This window comes from Microtus oregoni, unplaced genomic scaffold, assembly GCF_018167655.1.
Source record: "Microtus oregoni isolate MIOR12 unplaced genomic scaffold, Mior012 000023F_ref0000262, whole genome shotgun sequence".
NCBI classification, from domain to species: Eukaryota; Metazoa; Chordata; class Mammalia; order Rodentia; family Cricetidae; genus Microtus; species Microtus oregoni.
The window spans coordinates 30968812-30990396 of record NW_024543082.1 but is presented as its reverse complement, the minus strand read 5'-3'; the positions used below and the strand labels follow the sequence as shown (position 1 = coordinate 30990396).

Below are 21585 nucleotides of genomic sequence, written 5' to 3'. Positions count from 1 at the left end.
GAATTTGGAGACAGGAATCTCTTCCATTCTCATCTATTGGCTCAAAACTTTCCTTTGGATGGCCATGTGCTGAATCATCTGTCCAAACAGAGTCTACAACAGTAGAAAATGCAGATAGATGATAACTGGTTCTCTGGAGTTGTCAACTAATGATAAGGTGGGCTATACAACTTTGTAATTAAATCCATATAATACAGTGCTGTAAGTGCCCAAATTTATTACCACACCAGTGTCACCTAATGTAGCCATGGGGAATTAAGTCACGCCATTTGGATGGTCACAATACAAATAAGACTGTGGCATTTTTCTGAGAGCAAACAGACTTTTGAGATCTTTATCAGAAACAGAATGTAGCAGCAGTTGCCAGGATCAATAAAGCTACAGTTTCCAGGATACAGTGAAGTTTGCAAACTACACAGGGTACAGAAGATCAATGTCTGAGAACAATTGTCCTCTCAGGCTTCTCTGTTTCCTTGACTTCTGAGGGAACATACAGAGAAACACAAAGTAGTCTGAATGCTTCATTGTCTGAGGGAGTGCCTTGGTCTTTCAGGTACTGGAAGGCACAGGGTGCACCAGGAGCTATGGATTCTAGCAGGAAAAACTTATGATGCCTCTTAAAGCAGATAGGCCAGGCCAGCTCCCTGGTTCCCTGCACAACAAAGCACATTGGTGATGTGAGTAGCCTATGGAGGAGCTGGCAGAAAGTGGAGACATGTGGTAGTAGACAGGGGTGTTGAACATGGGGGGCATAAGAGCCACACAGGGTGGGGCTGACCAAGGCACAAAAACTTTCATGAGGGCTGGGCATTGGGGAGTCACCAGGACTAGACAAACCAGCATGCAGACCATGGGAGCCATGTCTTTCAGAGTGCTGAATTTGCTCACCAAGAAAAGCCATGAGTGTTAAGGTAGTTGCATGGTCAAGAACAAGGGATTGGACTTGGTGAAGCCCTTGCCACTTGTCAAAGGTACTTTCATAGTGCTGTGATAAGACATCATGACCAATGCAATTTTAGAAGAAAGAGTTTATTTAGGGTGTACAGTTTCAGAGCATGAATTTATGGACATCATGGTGGAGAATATGGCAGCAGGCAGGCTGACATTGCCCTGGAGCAGTAGCTGAGAGCTTCCATCCGATCCACAAATATGATGTAGGGAGAGAAAACAGGATGATGAGCCTCAAAGCCCAAACAATGTCACACCTTCTCCAAGGCCACACCTCCTAGTCCTTCCCAGTTGAGTTCCATCAATTGAGAACCCAGTATTCAAATATATGAGCCTGTGGGGACATTTTCATTCAACCCTTTGCAGGGTACAAAAGATGCAAGGATATATTCTATACTTTTTTTCATCAGGCTTTCATGGCCAAGGATCTAATACAAAATTCTCATAGTTTCTAACTTGGATGGTCAAAATACCCAACATTGCAATTGATGTCATTCTACAGATCTTTAAATTTTTTTTGTAGCTATTAGGTAGTTTTGTTTGATTTTTGTTAAGAAGAAAACCCTGTTGCTTTGATTTTTTTTTTTGGTATATTGAAGTCGCCAACTTATTTTTTCTAAAAACAAATAAAAAAGACTTAACCTCCTTTGTCGAAGGAGCAGCAGGCTGTGTCCTGCCACCCGGATAGCTTTACCCAAAATAATTACACAAAAAACTGTATTCCTTTAAACACTGCTTGGCCCATTAGCTCTAGCCTCTTACTGGCTAACTCTCACATCTTGATTAACCCATTTCTAATAATCTGTGTAGCACCACGAGGTGCTGGCTTACCGGGAAAGATTCAGCATGTCTGACCTGGTAGATGACTCCATGGCGTCTGACCAACTATGCTTTCCTTCTCCCAGCATTCTCTTCTGTCTACTCCACCTATCTAAATCCTGCCCTATCAAAAAGCCAAGGCAGTTTCTTTATTAACCAATGAGAGTAACACATAGACAGATGACCCTCCTCCATCATTTCCCCTTTTTCTGTTTAAACAAAAAAGAAAAGGTTTAACTTTAACATAGTAAAATTACATATAACAAAAACAGATATCAAGCAAGAATTGCAATTACAATATTTATATCTATTTTATCTTTTATCATAACAATGGAAAACTATAACTATCTATCTATTCTTCAACTCCATCAAAGACTCCAGAAGGATATAATATTACGTAAGTAAACAAGAAGTAAGCAACTTCCAAAACTCTAGAAATGACAGAGACATCTTGCTGCCTGGACAGTCACCCAAAGTTCCTCTGTACCGTTGGGGCATCCATCTTCAGCATTCAGGTTCATAGTATCCAGCAGACATTTCCATGAAGCAGGAAATTTCAAAGACAGTTCAGTCATTATCTGCTGTGTCCTGCAGAATGTCTCGCAGACTTATTCATTAATCAGGAACCCCAAAAGACCATCTCACCTTTAGGCAAGTTCAGCAGTCCTCTCTCTGCGGGTTGTCTGTGTCCAGTTTATGCAACAATCCAGGCAAAAGCAGTTTCTTGCCCAAATGGCTATCAAATTACATAAAGAGCCTCTTCAATGCCCATCTTCCTCTTGAAGTAGCTGGTGCTGCCAGGAGCAGATGTGTCTTATTGTCATGAAAACCCTAAGTTATTAAAAGATTAAATGCCATATTCTGCAGTCTTTGAAAGATATGAAGAATGTCTATCTAACTGAAATATATCTCTATATATCTAGAAAATATAACATGACAAGCTTGACTATTATTGATGATTATTCACTAAGAACTTACATTTTCTAATTATACATTACATTTTTAAATGAACTACACAATCACAATACCTTAATCAATATCAGAAATAGATATACATATACGTATACATATAACAAAATTGACCTTAAATTTATATCAACGAAGCAAAAATTTTATCAATGTAAATTATTCATTGAGGGGTGTGTCCCTGGCTGTGCTCTTTGTCCTAGAGACAAGGCTTGGAATGTTAGCGAGAGCTTGGAGCAAGGTTCTTATTCTTTGGACTTTCCAGTTATCCATGGAGAGGAAATTTCTATTCATAAACAGGAAAGCTGGTACCCACAAAGGCTCTTGAAAAGGTGGGGCACAAGGGGCAGAACCAAGCTGGCATCCCTGAGTACCCTATGTGGATGCTACCACACTGTAGTTTGAAGAAGTTAGTTACCCTGTTCTCCATGTGATGAGGGATTCAGAACGGAGGTGTGGAGCATGACACACCATGCTGGGATTGAGCTGGAATGAGAACAGCTTTGTGTGTGTGTGTGTGTGTGTGTGTGTGTGTGTGTGTGAGAGAGAGAGAGAGAGAGAGAGAGAGAGAGAGAGAGAGAGAGAGAGAGAGGCGGGGGAGAGAGAGAGAGCGAGCAGGAGGTTGGAGTAGGAGACAAATCCCCAATGCCTGTCCCTAATGATGTAAGTTCTCCAGCAAAGCTCCACCTCCTAAAGGTTTCATAGCCTCCCCAAATGTCACCATCAACTGGGGACCAAGTGTTCAAGCACATGAGCCTTTGGGGACATTTCTCATTCAAACCACATTACATAGTGTGTGCCTAGAACAAAAGGCACAGGTCTTAGCTGTCTGGTTCAATGGATATTAACGTAAAATTATACCCTTTTAGACACCATTCTGATCAAGAATAGGATGTATTTAGCTCTCTCCAAAATGTTCCTTTTGTCCCTTCCAGTTAATAATCCCTCACCAAAGATAATCACTGCTCTGTCTTCCACTACTGTGGAAAGGTTTTTCCTGTTTCATATAAATGTGTCCATCCTTGTGTAGTTCCTTTCTACAACAGTGTCTGTTGTGTTAGCACACAGTGCATATGTTGTTTGTATTTCACAGCTGTGTGGGAGTTCACTTATTTGTCTTTCTCTTAATGCGTATTTCCTGACAGCAGCTGTTTTAGGTATCAGTGTATTCCTACTGGGCTCCCAATTTGCCCTTTCTCAAAGGCTGTGAAAATAGATCTGGACCTTTTGAACATGGCTCCTCATAGTTCGGTTCTTAAAACTTGTCAGCAGAGGGTGAAGCTGGAGAAGGCTTATAGGGGGAAGAGTTTTCCTAACAGGTTCCTTTCTTGTACAGCATTGTTTTGGCTATTGTTTTTTTTTTCTGCATATGAAGCTAAATATTTTTCTTTCAAGGTCTGTGAAGAATTGTGTTGGGATTTTGATGGGGACTGAATAATCTGTAGATTGCTTTTGGTATGATTGCCATTTTTATTATGTTGATCCTACCTATCCAAGAGCTAGGGAAATTTTTCCATTTTCTGATATCTTCTTCAATTTCTTAAAGTTCTTTTTGTACAAGTTTTTCACTTCATTGGTTAATGTTACCCTAAGATATTCTATGTTATTTTTGGATATTGTAAAGGTGATGCTTCTTTGATTTTATTCTCAGACTTTTAAGCATTTGTCTATAGGAGAGCTACTGATTTTTTTTGTGTGTGTGTTGATCTTGTTTCCTGCCACAGTTTGAAGCTGAAGGGTTGTAGAAGTACCCTGGTAGAATTTTTGGGGTCACTTATATATGCTATTATATCATCTGCAAATAGCAAAAGTTTGTCTTCTTCCTTTCCAATTTGTATCCCCTTATCTCCTTTTGTTGTTTTATTTCTCTAGCTATAACTTCAAGTACTATATTGAATAGATATGTAGAGAGTGAACAACTTTGTCTTGTTCCTGATTTTAGTGGAATTGCTTTAGGATTCTCACCTTTTAATTTCATGTTGGTTGTTGGCATGCTGTATATTGCTTTTATTATGTTTAGATACATTTCTTTTTTTCATGGTATTTATTGAGTTCTACATTTTTCTCTCCTTTCCTTCCTGCCTTTCCCCTCCCCCTTTCAACCCTCCCCCAAGGCCCCATGCTCCCAATTTACTCAGGAGATCTTGTCTTTTTATACTTTCTATATCTCATATGGATTATATCTATGTAAGTCTCTCTTAGTGTCCATATTGTTGTCTAAGTTCTCTGGGATTGTGGTTTGTAGGCTGGCTTTCTTTGCTTTCTTTAAAAACCACCTATGAGTGAGTACACGTGATAATTGTCTTTCTGCGTCTGGGTTACCTTACTCAAAATAATGTTTTCTAGTTCCATCCCTTTTCCTGCAAAATTCAAGATGTCATTATTTTTTTCTGCTGTGTAGTACTCCATTGTGAAAATGTACCACATTTTTTTAAAATCCATTCTTTGATCTAGGGGCATTTAGGTTGTTCCCAGGTTCTGCCTATGACAAACAATGCTGCTATGAACATAGTTGAGCACATGTCCTTGTGGCATGATTCAGCATCTTTTGGATATAACCTAAAAGTGGAATTATTGGGTCTTGAGGAAGGTTGTTTCCTAATTTTCTGAGAAAGTACCACACTGACATCCAAAGGGGTTGTACCAGCTTGTATTCCCACCAGCAATGCAGAAGTGTTCCCTTTTCCCAACAACCTCTCCAGCATAAGTTGTCATCAGTATTTTTGATCTTGGCCACTCTTACAGGTGTAAGATGGAATCTCAGAGTTGCTTTGATTTGCATTTCTCTGATGACTAAGGATGTTGAACATTTCCTTAAGTGTCTTTCAGCAATTTCATATTCCTCTGTTGAGAGTTCTCTGTTTAGGTCTGTACTCCATTTTTTATTGTATTATGTGATTTTTGGGGTCCAATTTCTTGAGTTCTTTGTATATTTTGGAGATTAGACCACTGTCTGATATGGGGTTAGTAAAGATCTTTTCCCATTCTGTAGGCTGTTGTTTTGTCTTGTTGACCATGTCCTTTGCTTTACAGAAGCTTTTCAGTTTCAGGAGGTCTCATTTATTAATTGTTTCTCTCAGTGTCTGTGCTTTTGGGGTTCTATTTAGGAAGTGGTCTCCTGTGCCAATGAATCAAAGTGTACTTCCCACTTTCTCTTTTATGAGGTTCAGTGTGGTTGTTTTTATGTTGAGGTCTATGATCCATTTGGACTTGAGTTTTGTTCATGGTGATAAATATGGGTCTATTCTCATTTTTCTACATGTTGATATCCAGTTATGCCAGCACCACTTGTTAAATATGCTTTCTTTTTTCCATTTGATATTTTTTTGCTTCTTTATCAAAGAAGATGTTCGAAGATGTGTGGATTGATATCCAGGTCTTCTATTCAGTTCCATTGGTCCTCCTGTCTGTTCTTATGCCAGTACCAGGCTGTTTTCAGTACTGTGGCTCTGTAGTAGAGTTTGAAGTCAGGGATTGTGATGCCTCCAGAAGTTCCTTTATTGCCCAAAATTGTTTTGGCTATCCTGGGCTTTTTGCTTTTTCAAATGAAGTTGAGTTCTGTTCTTTCAACTCTTTGAAGAATTTTGCTGGAATTTTGATTGGCATTGCATTGAATCTGTTGATTATTTTCAGTAAGATTGCCATTTTTACTATATTAATTCTGCCTACCCAAGAGCATGGGAGGTCTTTCCACTTTTTGGTGTCTTCTTCAATTTATTTACTCAAAGATTTAAATTTCTTGTCATACAAGTCTTCCACTTGTTTGGTTAGAGTTACTCTGAGATATTTTATGCTATTTGTGGCTATTGTGAATGTTGTTGATTCTCTGATATCTTTCCACAGCTCTTTTATCATCTGTATACAGGAAGGCTACTGATTTTTTTGAGTTAATCTTGTGTCCTGCTACATTGCTGAAAGTGTTTATGAGTTGTAGAAGTTTTTGGTAGAATTTTTGGGGTCACTTATGTAAAGTATCATATCATCAGCAAACAGTGATAGTTTGACTTCTTTTTTTCCAACTTGTATTCCCCTGATCTCCCTTTGGTGTCTAGCTAGGACCTCAAGAACTATATTGAATAGGTGTGGAGAGAGTGGAAAACCTTGTCTTGTTCCTGATTTCAATGGAATCGCTGGGAGTTTCTCTCCATTTAGTTTGATGTTGGCTGTTGGCTTGGTGTATATTGCCTTAATTATGTTTAGGTATGTTCCTTGTATCCCTGCTCTCTCCAAGACCTTTACGACCAAGGGATATTGTATTTTGTCAAATGCTTTTTCAGCATTAGATACATTTCTTGTATCCCTGATTTCTCCAAGACCTTTATCATGAAGGGATATTGGATTTTGTCAAAGGTTTTTTCACCATCTAGTGAGATGATCATTTTTTTCTTTCAGTTTATTTAAATGGTGGATTACATTGACAGATTTTCATATGTTGAATCATCCCTGCATCTCTGGGATGAAGTCTAATTGGTCCGGGTTGTTGGAGGAGGAAGGGTCACTTGTTCGTCCTGGATGCCTGGCTAGCTTAGACCCAAAATAATTGCACAGAAATTGTATTAATTAAGTCACTGATTGGCCCATTAGCTCTAGCTTCTTATTGGCTAACTCTTACATCTTTATTTAACCTATCTCCATTAATCTGTGCATCACCACAAAGTTGTAGCCTACCAGCAAAGTTTCAGCACATCTTTAGCAACAGCTCCATGGCATCTCCTCACTCTGCCTTCCTCCTCCCATGCTATAAACCAAGCCAGTTTTCTCTATTTATTAACCAATAAAATCAACACACAGACTGAAGAACCTCCCACACCACCTGGTGGATGATATTTCTGATGTGTTCTTTGATTCAGTTTGCCAGGATTTTATTGAGTATTTTTGCATCAATGTTCATAAGGGAAATTAGTATGTAATTCTCTTTCTTAATTGAGTCGATGTGTGGTTTGGGTTATCAGGGAAACTGTAACCTTATGAAAAGGGTTTGGCAATGTTCTTTTTGTTTCTATTGTGTGGAACAATTTGAGGAGTATGCGTATTAGCTCTTCTTTGAAGTTCTGGTAGAATTCTACGCTGAAGTCTTCCAGCCCTGGAACTTTTTTGGTTGGGAGGCTTTTGATGACTGTTTGTATTTCCTTAGGCTTTATAGGTCTATTTAAATTGTTTATCTGGCTTGATTTAGTTTGGGTATGTGGTACCTATATAGAAAATTGTCCATTTCTTTTAGATTTTCCTATTTTGTAGAGTACAGGTTTTCAAAGTATGACATAATGATTCTTTGGATTTCCTCAGCATCTGTTGTTATCTCCCCCTTTTCATTTCTGACTTTGTTTATTTGGGTGTTCTCTCTCTGACCTTTGGTTTGTTTGAATAGGGTTTGTCTATCTTGTTGATTTTCTCAAAGAATCAATTCTTTGTTTCATTGATTCTTCATTTTTTGTTGTTGTTTCTGTTTTATTGATTACAACCCTCATTTTGATTATTTCCTGTCATCTACTCTCCTGAGTGAGTCTGATTTTTTGTTGTTGTTCTAGAGCTTTCAGGTGTGCTGTTAAGTCACTAGTGTGAGATTTCTCCACTTTCTTTATGTAGGCACTTGGTGCTGTGAACTTTCTTCTTAGCACTGCTTTCCTTGTGTCCCATAGTTTTGGGTATGCTGTATGTTCATTTTCAGTGAAATCTGGGAAGTCTTTAATTTCCTTCTTTATTTCTTCATTGACCCAGGGGTGATTCAGTTGAAAATTGTCTAATTTCCATGAATTTTTAGACTTTCTACAATTAGTGTTGTTGTTGAACTCTAACTTTAAGCCATAGTGATCCGATAAGATATAAGGGATTATTCCAATTTTTTGTATCTGTTGAAGTTTGCTTTGTGACCAAGGATGTGGTCAATTTTTGAGAAGGTTCCATGAGATGCTGAGAAGAAGGTATATTGTTTTGTGTTTGGGTGAAATGTTCTTTGGGTGTATATTAAGTCCATTTGCATCATGACATTTGTTAGTTCTCTTATTTCTCTGTTAAGTTTCTTTCTGGTTGACCTGTCCATTGGGGAGAGTGGGGTGTTAAAGTCTCCCCCATTAGTGTGTGGTTTGATGTGTGATTTAATCTTTAGTAGTGTTTTTTTCCACATATATGGGTGTTCTTAATATTCTTTCTTTATTCTGTATGTCTAGTGTTTTGATTATTATGTGGCAAGGGTACTTTTTTTCTTGTCCAGTCTGTAAGCTTCTGTAAGTTCTGTAAGCTTCTTGTACCCTCATAGGCATGTCCTTCTTTAGGTTGGGGGAGTTTTCTTCTATGATTTGTTGAACATATTTTCTGTGCCTTTGAGCTGGAGTTCTTCTCCTTCTTCTATCCCTATTATTCTTAGGTTTGATCTTTTCATGATGTCCCAGATTTCCTGGATGTTTGCATTAAGGATATGATGGATTTGACATTTTCTTTGACCAATGAATATATTTCCTCAATTGTATCTTCAACTCCTGAGTTTCTCTCTTCCATCTCTTCCAATCTGTTAGCTCTGCTTGCATCTGTAGTTCCTGTTCATTTACCTAGAGTTTCCATTTCCAGGTTTCCTTTGGTTTGTGTTTTCTTTATTGACTCTATTTCAATTTTTAAGTCTTGAACTGCTTGAACTGTTTGCTTTGCCTGTTTGATTGGTTTTTTTTTTTGGCTTTCTTTAAGATATTTATTGATTTTTTTTCCATGTTTTTGTTTGTCTTTTTCTCCATTTCTTTAAGGGAATTTTTCATTTCCTCTTTAAGGGTCACTATCATTATTTATAAAGTTATACTTAAGGTGTTACCACAAAATGAAGGTGTTTCACCTGAACACAGGGAATGGCAGTCATCTCAATGAAGCAGTCCTTTTGAACAGACCAATTTTTGGTCTGTTTTCACTGTCATGGAAGGTCCACCCATTTGAATGCTATTTTCATTCCTAAACACTATCTCATACACATCCAACATAATATTTACCTAAGTGTCTGAGAGTACCCCATGGCCAGTCAAGCTGATATAAATTAGCCAGCACATTGCAGGAGCTGTGTGGGCTACTCTGCCTGGCCCTCACCCAATGGGAAAAGAGCTGAATTCCAGCTAGGAACTTGAAGCTGATGGCCCCATTTGGATCTGGGCATTGCCAAAGATTTCACTGTGCCCTGCCATTCCATGACTGGTCGAAGCTATGAAGGATGTCTGCCCCATCTCACTCTTGGAAACACTTTTCCTCAGTATGTGGTTTCTGTAGCTTATATAATTTTGGTGGAGGTCTTTCTTTTTTAGAAAGAGAATAGTATGTGGCCTGAGGCTTGTCTTCCTGTCAAATCATGGAATGGCCTTTCTCTGAGAAGGACTGGCTTAGTCTTGCCTGGTAATACTGGGATGGGATTCACGGGAGGAACCATTGCTCTTCTCTGGCTTCAAGCTGTGGGTGACCTATGAGTTCATTCCTTGTGCATCACCCTTAGTCACTACCTGCTTTCTCCTCTCTGCTACACTCATCAGAATGGATCTTTTCAGTTCCATAGCTTAAAGATTAAATGACCTAAGGTGTAGACAGAGGTTTCTGTCACACCAGCAGCTCCCAAATAAACACACCAAGGCTTAATTAGAAATGCTTGACCAATAACTCAGGCTTATTACTAATTAACTCTTATATTTAAATTAACCCATATTTCTTATCTATTTTATTCCACATGGTTTGGTACCTTTTTGAGTACAGAACACCCATCTTGCTTCTCTCTGCATCTGCTGGCAACTCCTGACTCTGCTCTTCTTCCTCCCAGCATCCTCTTAGTCTGGCTGTCCTGCCTATACCTCCTATTTAGCTATCAGCTGATAAGCTTTTTATTAATAATGAGAGCAGTACTTGTTTACAGTGTACAAAGATTGTTCCCCAGCCCCAAGCTTAGTCACTCATGTATGCCACACTGCCCACATTTGGTTGACTCCACATACAGTGACCAAATGTTCCTGCCTACCAGAAGCTTGGGGCTGCAATCTGAGGATACACAGTGACATCATGTCCTTCAAGAAAAATGCTGTCCTAATCTATTTCCTGATGGTCCAGTGTCTCTCCAAGTCTACTAAGAGGAAGGTTCCCTTTCAACTCAAGGCACATATACCTACTGTGTACATGAGAATACTGAGGGTGTCACTCTGGACAGTTTCTTGGTAATTCTATTATAGATAGGAAAAATGTTGCTACATTTATGGGAACAGAAAATCCAGGGAGTGTTGGCATTGGGTATGGCATCTACTTTGGCCATGGACTGCCATTCAGTGTTTACATAGAGGGTGATGCAGTGGAGAAGGGGAATGGTTAACCTCTGTTAAGTGTCTAGAGAAAAGTTACCTTTACCTCTGTGATGTGTCCTGAGTAAAGGGACCTTGGAGGTAAAGGTACTTTGTCCCCAAGACCTGATGACATGAGACCTGGAATCACATGGTGAGAGGAGAAAACTGGGCTTCCAGCAAGTTTTTGTCTGAACTCCACACTTGCATTGTACTGTAAACACACACAAAACATACACATACACACACTAATGATTTTTAAAAATGAAGTTTTTAAAGTTTTTATGTGCTTATGTCTCTCTGTGTGGGTTTTCACATAGAATATAGTTGCCTACTGAGGCCAGAAGAAGGTGGTTGATTCCCTAGAACTGCAGTTGCAGCTAGTTGTGAACCTCTTGACATGGGTGTTAGGACCTGAATTCAGGTTCTCTGAGAATACTGCTCTGAGTCATTCCTATTCAAACCACCACAGTTCACTCTCTGACTCCACAGACTTGTAGCTATACTGAACTGCAAAATGGATTTAGTCCACCTTCAGAAATCCCATTGTCTTTCAAATGTCAACTCAGTTTAAAAGTCTAAAATCTCCTTTTGAGACTAAGGCAGTCTCTTTACTGTAACCACCTGTAAAACATAATCAAAAAACATATTATATACATTCAACACACAATGGCAGGGAATATACATCATCATTCCAAGTGGAGGAAAAGGAGCATAGTGAAGAAATATTGGATAAAAGCAAAATGGAAACGAAACACGGCTCCATACCCAGTGTCACTGGGCTTAGCTGGCCCTTCCCTTCCAGCTTTGCTCCCCACACTACACATCCCTCTCCTGCCCCACTCCTCTGTGAAGCTCTTTTTGGCAAACATCCATGGCTCTGGCAAGTCTGACACCTTAGAGTCTCCAGGCTTAGCAACCCAAGCTTCAGTTTCAGTTTCATGCAATGAACTCTCGGGGCTTCCAGCTCTTGCAGGGGATTTCTTAACATAAACTACTGTCTGGCCTCCTCAGCTCTCCTTAACCACAGAGAAAGACTCCACAACCCCTTATCCCAGAACCTTGTGGGTGACAGTTTCAAGTCTGGATGCCTCCTTGAATCCTGTTTGCAGGATCTATCCTTTGTTGTTGCTCTTTAGGAACAGAAAATTCCTTAGGCCTCCCTCTTACAAGATGGAAGATTAGATGAGTGGGGTCTTGCCCTGAGGACACCCTCGCATTATTCTAGTTTGGATCAGGCCTTTCTTTAATCTCCTTATCTCTTTCAGCACAAGCCTGGGTTCCAACATTAAATCCATCTGGTGCTCTTTTTCTCTTCAAACATTTTATATTAATTTCTGTTCCACATGCTCTTTTTTATTGTATATTTGCATAAGGGTATCATGAGTAACCACATGAGAAAGTCAGTATTAGCCTGTCTGGAAATTGCTCTTCCAGAGCAACTGTCCTAGTGTTTCTATTGCTGGGAAGAGACAGCATGACCTCCAACAAGGCCACACCTACTCCAAGAAAGTCACACATCCTAATAGTGTCATTCCTTATGCACTTATGAGGATCAATTGCATTCAAACTACCACATTCAAACTCCCTTACTCTTCAGTTTAGCATCATGCAAATTCTTGATACAAGGACAGAAAGCAGCCCCATTCTTTGTCAAAATATCACAAGAATTGTCTCTATCCCTGTTACTAATATTGCTCCCCTCTGAAACCTCTTGAGGTGACCCCCACGGTCCACAGCACTACTGCCACACTCCTACTAGGATGGCCCATTAAGCTCAGCACTCAGTGTTCAACCATTTTCCTCATCCAAAGCCCCACTGTCTTTTACATTCCTCCAAAACACAACAAGGTCAGGCCTGTCAAGCTCTATCCCACTCCCTGGTACCAACTTCTGTGTTAATTATTTTCCCTTGCTGTGGTGAAACACCATGAGCAAAGGATCTCGTAAAAGCATAGAGTTGGTCTTGTAGTGCCAGAGGGTTAGTGTCCATGATGACAGCAAAGACCTGAATGGCGGGAACAGCTTAGAGCTCACACCTTGATTCACAGCCATGAGGAAGAAAGAGCACAGTGGTAATGGTGTGGATTTTGAAAACCTCAAGCCCACATCCAGTGACACACCTCCTCCACCAAAGCCACACCCCTAATCCTTCCCAAAAACTTCCACCCACTGATGACAAAGTCGTCAAACATATAAACCCACAGTGGCCATTCTCCCACAAACCACCACAGGGCCTATCTTCATCTATCAGACATCAGAGGATTCTCAGATACTGGTTTGTTGTTATAGTCAACTGAGTCATATGGTTGACACTGTGCCTCAGCTGTACCTATGTTAGAAGTCACAAAACTGAGTCCAGGAATGCAGCTCACACACTTGCTCGAGGTCACACAGGGAGAGGGCAAAGCATGAAGTAAAATGAAAACAACTTGAATGCTATTATTTTCTCTCCTAGTTATTCCTGAGAGACACAAGCTTCATTTTTGGTAGACAAACCGAGTCCAGAAGATTGTCTCAGAAGATAAGGTGGAACCTTGGCCACGGTCAGCACTGATCCTCACAAGGAATTCATTTCATCGTGGCTTCTACCCTGTGACTTAGCCCTCTGGAGGGAGCTGATTTCTTGCTCAACAAAAGTGAGTGTCTTTCTTTCTCATTGTTACAACACTAACACCAGTGATCTCAAACTTACCACTCTCCAGGTTTCTAGAGTTTCAAGGTAATTGTGCAAATCAGAAAACCAGAGCTCCTTTTGTGTTCATTACTTTTCTCATTGCTATGGCCAAATACCTAAAGAGAAATGACTTATGTGGGTATTTACTTTGAATCCTGACTCGAGGTGATTCTCCTTTGCAGCAGGAACACATACACACCACTGGGAGCAGTTTGTTGCTGTGGTAGCAGGGTATGAGATTATTACTCATAACTTGTGGATCAGGAGGCAGAGGACATGAAGTGGACAGTGCTATAAACTCAGCACTCATCCCCCAGGAGTCACTTCTTGTAGTTCGACCCCATCTCAAAAAGGGTTCTACAACCTTTTCCAACAGCAGCATCAGCAGCTGACCAAGAGTTCAAACACATGAGCCTGCCAGGAACTCAATGTGTTAAGAGTTGAATTTTGAGCATGCTTAATAAGAGCAGAGGAGACTGTGGCTAAGTGCTGCTTTTGTACCCAGAATGCACTGCTTTCAGACGTGTGCTTTCACCTAGAATGCACTGCTTCCAGACCTGTGCTTGCACCCAGAATGCTCTGCTTCCAGATCTGTGCTTGTACCCAGAATGCACTGCTTCCAGACCTACAGGCTGTCTAGATGCATTGTGACATTCTTGGCCATGGAGTCACCAGAGATCAGAGCTGAGGATCTGTTGGGAGATCTGGTCCCATCTACTGACAAGGAGTTTGAATACCCCATCAGTGAAGGGCTGGCAGTTCCCAGAGCTGGGATCAGCATCTAGAATCCCAAGCTGTAAGTCTGGCATTGGGGGACAGCATGGCAGGCTCTCCTGTGTGCTTCACTGTAGAGGAATGGCTTCCATTTCTATGTGTTGAAGGAGTCCAGATCTTTCTTTCTTTCTTTTTCTTCTTTATATTTTATGTATGAGTGCTCTGCATGCACGCCTGCATGTCAGAGAAGGGCATCAGGTCTCATTATAGATGGCTGTGAGCCTCCATGTGGTTTCTGGGAATTGAAATTGGGAAGTCTGGAAGAGCAGCCAATATTCTCAACCTCTGAACCATCTCTCCAGCCCCTCCAGAGTTTTCTAAACCATGGATTTCTTCATCTATCTCACCTACCTGGCACATCAACTCATATTTTTTAAAAGTTTATTTTTAAATTGTGTATATGTGAGGTTTGGTATAATGCAGTACACATATATAATGTGTACTGTTTACACAGATTCACAGTTCCATTTCCTTAAGTATCTATTTTTCCTTTGTTTGGTACTTTTCGGGCAAAATTTAAAAGTTTTTAGTTTACATATAAGGAAATTTCGTCTGCATGTTTATCTGTGCACCACGTGTTCAGTGCCCACAGAGACCAGAAGAGGGCATTGGATCCACTGGGACAGCAGATACAGGTGGTTGATGGCAAGAAGTGCTCCTAACCACTGAGTAGTCTCTCTAGCCTTGTGCTGGGAACTATCAAATACTTCTCTGTAAGTAGCTCATAAAGTATAAATTCTGGCCCTACTACGAGGTTTTGAACACCAGAACAGAGCCCTCTGATCTCCATGTGTTTGCATATCTGTTCCTCCACCCTCTCTCTTGGGAGACCTGGCAGTTTGTCTTTGTTCTTTCAGATGGCCTTCATGAAGATGAGGCTGGTTTATGCTTTCATTCTGATGATGGGCATTCTTTGCTTGTACTTCAGCATGGAGCCTTTCAAAGAACTGCCATTTGTTTTCAAGAAAGGTCACGGGAAGTTTCTCCAGCTTCCAGATATAGACTGCAAGCAGAAGCCACCTTTCCTTGTGCTGCTGGTGACTTCGTCCCACAAGCAGCTGGCAGCTCGCATGGCCATCCGCAAGACATGGGGTAGAGAAACAGAGGTGCAGGGACAGCTTGTGAAGACCCTCTTCCTCCTGGGGGCCTCAGACAGCACCGATGAGATGAATGCCACAGCCCAGGAGGGCAAGCAGCACCGTGACATCATCCAGAAGGATTTCAAGGATGACTATTACAACTTGACCCTGAAGACATTGATGGGCATGGAATGGGTCCACCACTTCTGTCCGCAGGCAGCTTTTGTGATGAAGACAGACTCAGACATGTTTGTGAATGTTGGCTATCTGACTGACCTGCTGCTGAAAAAAAACAAAACCTCCAGGTTCTTCACGGGCTACATAAAGTCCAATGATCTTCCCATCAGGCAGAAGTTCAACAAGTGGTTTGTGAGTAAATTTGAATATCCCTGGGAAAAATACCCACCATTTTGCTCTGGGACAGGTTATGTCTTTTCTAGTGATGTGGCCAGCAAAGTATACAATATCTCAGAGAGTGTTCCATTCCTCAAGCTGGAGGATGTGTTTGTTGGACTCTGCCTAGCTAAGCTGAAGATCCGGCCTGAGGAACTCCACACCAAACAGACCTTTTTCCCAGGTGGCTTACGCTTCTCTGTGTGTCGCTTTCAGAAAATTGTGACCTGCCACTTCATGACACCCCAGGACTTACTCACTTACTGGCAGGCACTGGAGAACTCTCAGGAACAGGATTGTTCTGCTGTCTGAGGGGAGCCTGTGGTGCAAACTTCCAATAACCTTTGGTGATACTTTGGGAACATCTGGGATGGCCTTGCTGGGAACTGTCAGGGGTAGAGAGAGAAGGAGGAGGAAGGCAAAGAGTTCTGTTCTCAATGCCCTGCATACACTAGAGTGGATGTACACACAAACAGAGTCAAGACTTGTTCCCACTTGGCACCCAGAGCAATAACAGATCTCATCTACCAGGCTTTTGCACTATGTTCTCAAGGTTTGAGACATGCCCTCATCTACTCATTTCAGGGCTCAGTATACATATGAAGCCATGGATGTGATCATTCCCATTTTACAGGTCAGGAGCCAGTAGCCACGGCCACTTACGTATCCAAAGACTCCCAGTCTGCAGACAGAACAGGATTGAGAATCAAGTGCTATCATAATTCAGTTGGTGGCACTCAACTGAGTGTCTCATTCTTTGGGAGAGACCAGTGGTGAAAGAAGCTTAATGTGGGGGTATCTTAAAGCTAACTGGCATCCTTCAGGACCTTTCAGGGTCCCCTGTCCCTCACTTCCCCATCCTGCTTTGGAAATGCTAAGTCTGGGATGAACCAGCTTTCTCAGGACTTTCCCCTCACTTGAATGATGTAGCTAGGTACTGAGTCTGTTAGCCACTGGGTACCCAATGCATCTTCAACGTGAAACATGCATGTCTGCAGACACTAGCTCACCTCCATTCTAGAAGAAAACTGGTTATATGACCATATAAATCAGGCTGAGAAACCATAGCTGGGTCTTTCTGTATAGGCCAAATACACTGCTGAAATCCTAGCAAGGGTGACATTTCCTCTGAGCCTTTTGGGACACTTTGTCTCTGTTGCGGATGTCTTGATGGATTGATGGTGGTGACCAGCTGCAGCACTAAAACCCTTCAGATCTCAGACTCAAGGGCAGCCAGGCACAGGCATGGCCTGTATTTGTGTCCAGGAACTTTGCTGGAACCTGGACTGGTCCAAGCTCCTGGGATTCAGAGCATGGAGATAGGCCTAGTGGAAGGGCTCTCCCTGCATCTGTGAACCTTCCCCACCTCTTCACACTGGGTTTATCACATGGTCAGAGATCTGCTGAGTATTTTGGTTTGGAATTTACCCCTGATGGTTTTCAAAACTGAGTAAAAACAGGGGCTCATGGCCCTTCAGCCATTGCCAGCAGTCATGTAATCTTGCTCTGTATCATTGAAATTATTGATTTACCCTGCTTTTTATTTTACTAGATTTTATGGTGTGCTTGGAGCAAAGGCTTCATGTGACTGTGTGATTGTAAACGTTGCAATATGCTCTCATCTGAACTCAGGAAATCTTACTTAAGTCAGAATACTTTAGGGCCTCATTTCTACACATGTTCCTGTCTCTCCCATACCTCATAAGGGGGGGGGGGGGATTCTTCTGTCTGTGACATTCTTCAAAATCCTACAGCACCATGTTCTGGACCGTTAGTTCAGAATATATGAAAATCTGAGCCAGGGAAAGAGAAAGGGTGATTGTTCCTGGGTCTGTACTAGAGACTACATACACCGTCAAAACCAAACCAGGTCTTCTCTTGACAGAGGGAAGCAAAGGCTTGTAACAATATGGTGGCTTTGCCACCTAGAGGATGGAAGAGCTGACATCAGGACTTGGCAGCAGCCTCTCTGGGTCAGACCTTCCCTTTATTCATTCCTTCTTTAGCCATGTTTGCTCACTGCATTCACACACATCATGAGCAGGTCAAGGTGAGGGTCTCCAGACAGCAGACCTGAGTGAGCTCAGTGCTGAGAAGCTGGTCGGGCACAGGTTCTCTTGAACTATGCACAGTGCATGGGAGCATAAGCAGGTGTGCTCACCTGTGCCCAGACTTGCTCTCGCATTGAAGATGGAGACATTTTTTGCAGGTAGCTGCACTTCATTCTTACAATCAAACTGGTTGTCAGCAGAGGCAACTGAGGTGACTCGGTGACTCACCCAGGGTCTGAGATGCAGTGGAGGCCCAGCCCTCAGCCTTCTCCATTGGCACAGCATTAACAACCTTCCTGCATGCTTACTTCTCTCAGAGGCCTGGGGCTGGTGCTACCCAAGGAGTCACCAGCATCTCTCTTTGCCCGCACAATGCCACCTCTGTCCTAGGTGTTGGCTGGAGTGTTGGTCTACTTCTTCATGGTTCTCCCTGAAACTCACGTGGCCCTGGGGTCCCCCGTGGAATTCTCACAAACCTCCCGTTTAGACTAGCTTTATCATGAGGTCATGTGCATTTCACATGAACACACAGATCCAGGTGTCTACATGCAGGATCCAGGCTACTTTTATTACTTGGGATGAGATATAGCAAGTGCCTCCGATCTTCTCTCTAGAGTGTGAGGTTGCCTTGATCTTTTTCTTGCACAATCAGCTGCAAGCTTGTCACGAGGCCAGGTGAGCTATGGTGGGGACATGAGCTGAAGGAGTGGCTCACAGTTGCACACCCAGAGGGTTCTTGACCTCCAGCCTCCAGGCAGAAGTGAAACACACCCACCAGCCTGCTGAGGGAGCACAGCTTTTACCATCACAGCTGCACCAGTGCTCACACTAGAATGTCCATCGCTGGCCTCAGGATGCTGTTTTGAAAGAACAAAGCCAGGCTTCAGACATCGTCTGGTTTCCCCACTGAGTCTGCAGCCTCATGGCAGACTGAATAATTCACAAGCTGAATTTAATATGGTAGCTGCTGGGCATCACTTAAAAAATAGATGAGATGTTGCTTAGATCTTTTCCATCCCTCCTTTTGGAAGCTTTGCTTTCTCATACCACGGTTTTAAAATTAAGAACTAATTTCCTGTATTCATCACATTAGAAGGCATCTGAGCCTTCTCTAGGCTGGGTCTTCTGGTAGACAGGATGCTTCCTCCTCTCTGGCTGCGACTTTGGCTTGGTATAGTGGGGGAGGAGAGTCTTGTAATTATCCACAGGTCCCGAGGGGACTTCCCAAAGGAGGTGTCTGATGCCAGCCAAGCTGCTGCATTCTGTGAGGGTGCTAGCCTGGGAGTCTCTTCTGGCCAGGGTAAGATGGATTGGTGGGCTAAGGTGTTTGCTGCCAAATTACTTTAGCAAATGCAATTCAGTCCTTGAGACCCACATGATGAAAGAAGACAACTGAACTTCACAAGCCCATGGTGGGCCTGCCCACATGTGCATGCACACACATAATAAATGAAATGCAAACAAAAATAATCTTTGCAAAGGCTCCTGCAAACACTGACCTCCCAGGCTCTTTGCTTATTTTTATTTCTCTGTGGCTCTCCAGGATGTAAACTGTGCGTGAACACTGGCACAGGTGAATTAGAAGTAAACTCTCATTCACACCTCTATGTTTTGTATGGTGCTTTCGTTTGGCTGAGAATTTGTTGGGAAAATTCGTTGCCTTAGGTGTCTCCTGCCTTTTAGCCTGACTCTCAGGAAAAGACAGATCCTCACAGATGGCCTTAGATTGTTCCTGGAGGTGAAGATTGAAAGTGCCCCAGCAGCATTCTCTAGTAACTAAGCATAGTCATTTTAAATATAAGTAGAAAAATGGATTCTGTGGCCAAATGTCTTTTTTTTTTGGTGCATATTATTTTGGGGTTTTGGTGCTGGGGATGAAGCCCATGACTGCATACAAACTCTTCCCAGCCCCTGGTGAGTGTTTTGCATCATGCGATCTACTACCTCCATGAAGCGGTCATGGGGATCAGCTCCTGATGCCTGCAGTTCAAATGCTGTGTTGGGAGGTTATGACTGTTAACTTGACACAACCTACAATCACGCTGCAGCGAGTTTTAATGAGAAATATCTCTCTTGTATCCATTGGTGTAGGAAGACTCAGCCCACTGTGGTTGACACTGTTCCCTAGGCAGGGTGTCCTGAGCAGTATGAGAGGAGGAAGCCAGCTGAGGGCAAGCAAGGATCCATGTATTTTCCTGTTTCTGTTGGGACCATGGATGTGCCCCACTGCTTTAAGTTCCTGCCTTGACTTCCCTGCAAGAACAGACTACACCTGGCATTGTGATCCGATGAAACCCGTATTCCTGGAGCTGCTTTTAGTCAGGGTGTTTATCACAGTAACAGAAATGAAGCTAAAACAGATGCTCAGGGCGTTACCCACACGGGGCCACAGACCCTTCTCTCCCCACCATGTCCTGGATGTCATCACAAATGCTACCCCTCTGTGCCGAACAGAGGTGAGTCCAGAGAGCTGTGATACCCTTCTTACATTCTGCTTCAGGAAACATCACAGGTGGGGAGCAGACTCACTTCACCTGGCCATGTAAGACAAGAAATACCCTCCGTGACTGGAAGCCACTCATCTGAAACCGAGGACAAAGATTTGTGGTCAAATCTGATTTTCTAAAGAATAAAAAAATTAAATGTTTGTGTCATTGAATGGTGTTTGAAATTGTCATTTGCCTGTATATTGAGGAGGTTCTACAGGCTGACACTATGTGTTTGGGGGCAGACGTATCTATTTATTATTTGTTATAATATTTATCTTTAATAAAAGTTAAATTATAAGCAACATAATGCATGTGGGTGGTTCTAACTTACAGTTCCTCTGAAGTTATTTATCCATATCTGTATGATCTAAATTTGGCTATCTTTTTTTTTCATTGATGTTTGTGTCTGGATTTTTTTTTAAAAAAATATGGCTTTGATTTTGAATGCTTAGAAAAGTATTGCTGAAGAGTCTTGCTTATGTTTGAAATATAAGAGGACTTCTTGTTTCACTCATATTTTGGAGCAAAGCCACAGAACTCTACAGTTTGGAAGGCTTTCAGGGGCAGTGAGCCTTGGATGAGCAATGTGGCGTTCTTGGTAACTATAAATCCAGACGGTAGGCAATCATCTTTTGGAATTATTTTCTCTCTGGAGTACTTTTCTTTTGTTTCAGACTAAGGAATTAACCTTATGAGTACACTGGCTGTGCCTTCAGCATCTTTGATCATTATTTGTTTTTAGGTGCAGTTTGGATCCTCGATCTCTCATGTGTACTTAAATGGAAATAAAGTGGATGAACCAGAAGTGTCTCCTTTCGACTCTAACATGTGCCACTAATCTCATGTGCAGCCCTGGAAATCTCTGCACCCCGTGCTCCATACTACTCATCTCCTCTGCAGCCTGGAGATGGGCAGCTACCAATGGCTCTACTCATTCTTGTCCCCACCAGCAACCTTGCCTCTCCATGACAATGTGGAGACCGTCCGTGGTCACCTTGAAGGCTAGTCCTGTTCCACCTGTATGCCTGCCTTGTTGCCTCTCCAACTAGGCTCACACTGTTATCTCCCATCTGCAGCTCTGGTACCCCCTCCCTTCTAGAA

At 42.1% G+C, this 21585-nt stretch overlaps 1 protein-coding gene across 1 annotated transcript in view; it reads left to right on the top strand.

Moving 5' to 3' along the window:
* The window catches only part of LOC121461685 (beta-1,3-galactosyltransferase 5), a 43935-nt gene extending 22654 nt beyond the window's left edge, over nucleotides 1-21281 (top strand). The window contains exons 2-3 of the mRNA XM_041672826.1: nucleotides 13480-13660; nucleotides 15330-21281. Coding sequence (XP_041528760.1) covers nucleotides 15330-16256 — 927 coding nt within the window. The 5' untranslated portion in view covers nucleotides 13480-13660 and the 3' untranslated portion in view covers nucleotides 16257-21281. The remainder of the gene's footprint in view (nucleotides 1-13479; nucleotides 13661-15329) is intronic.
* The last annotated feature ends 304 nt before the right edge of the window (nucleotides 21282-21585 follow it).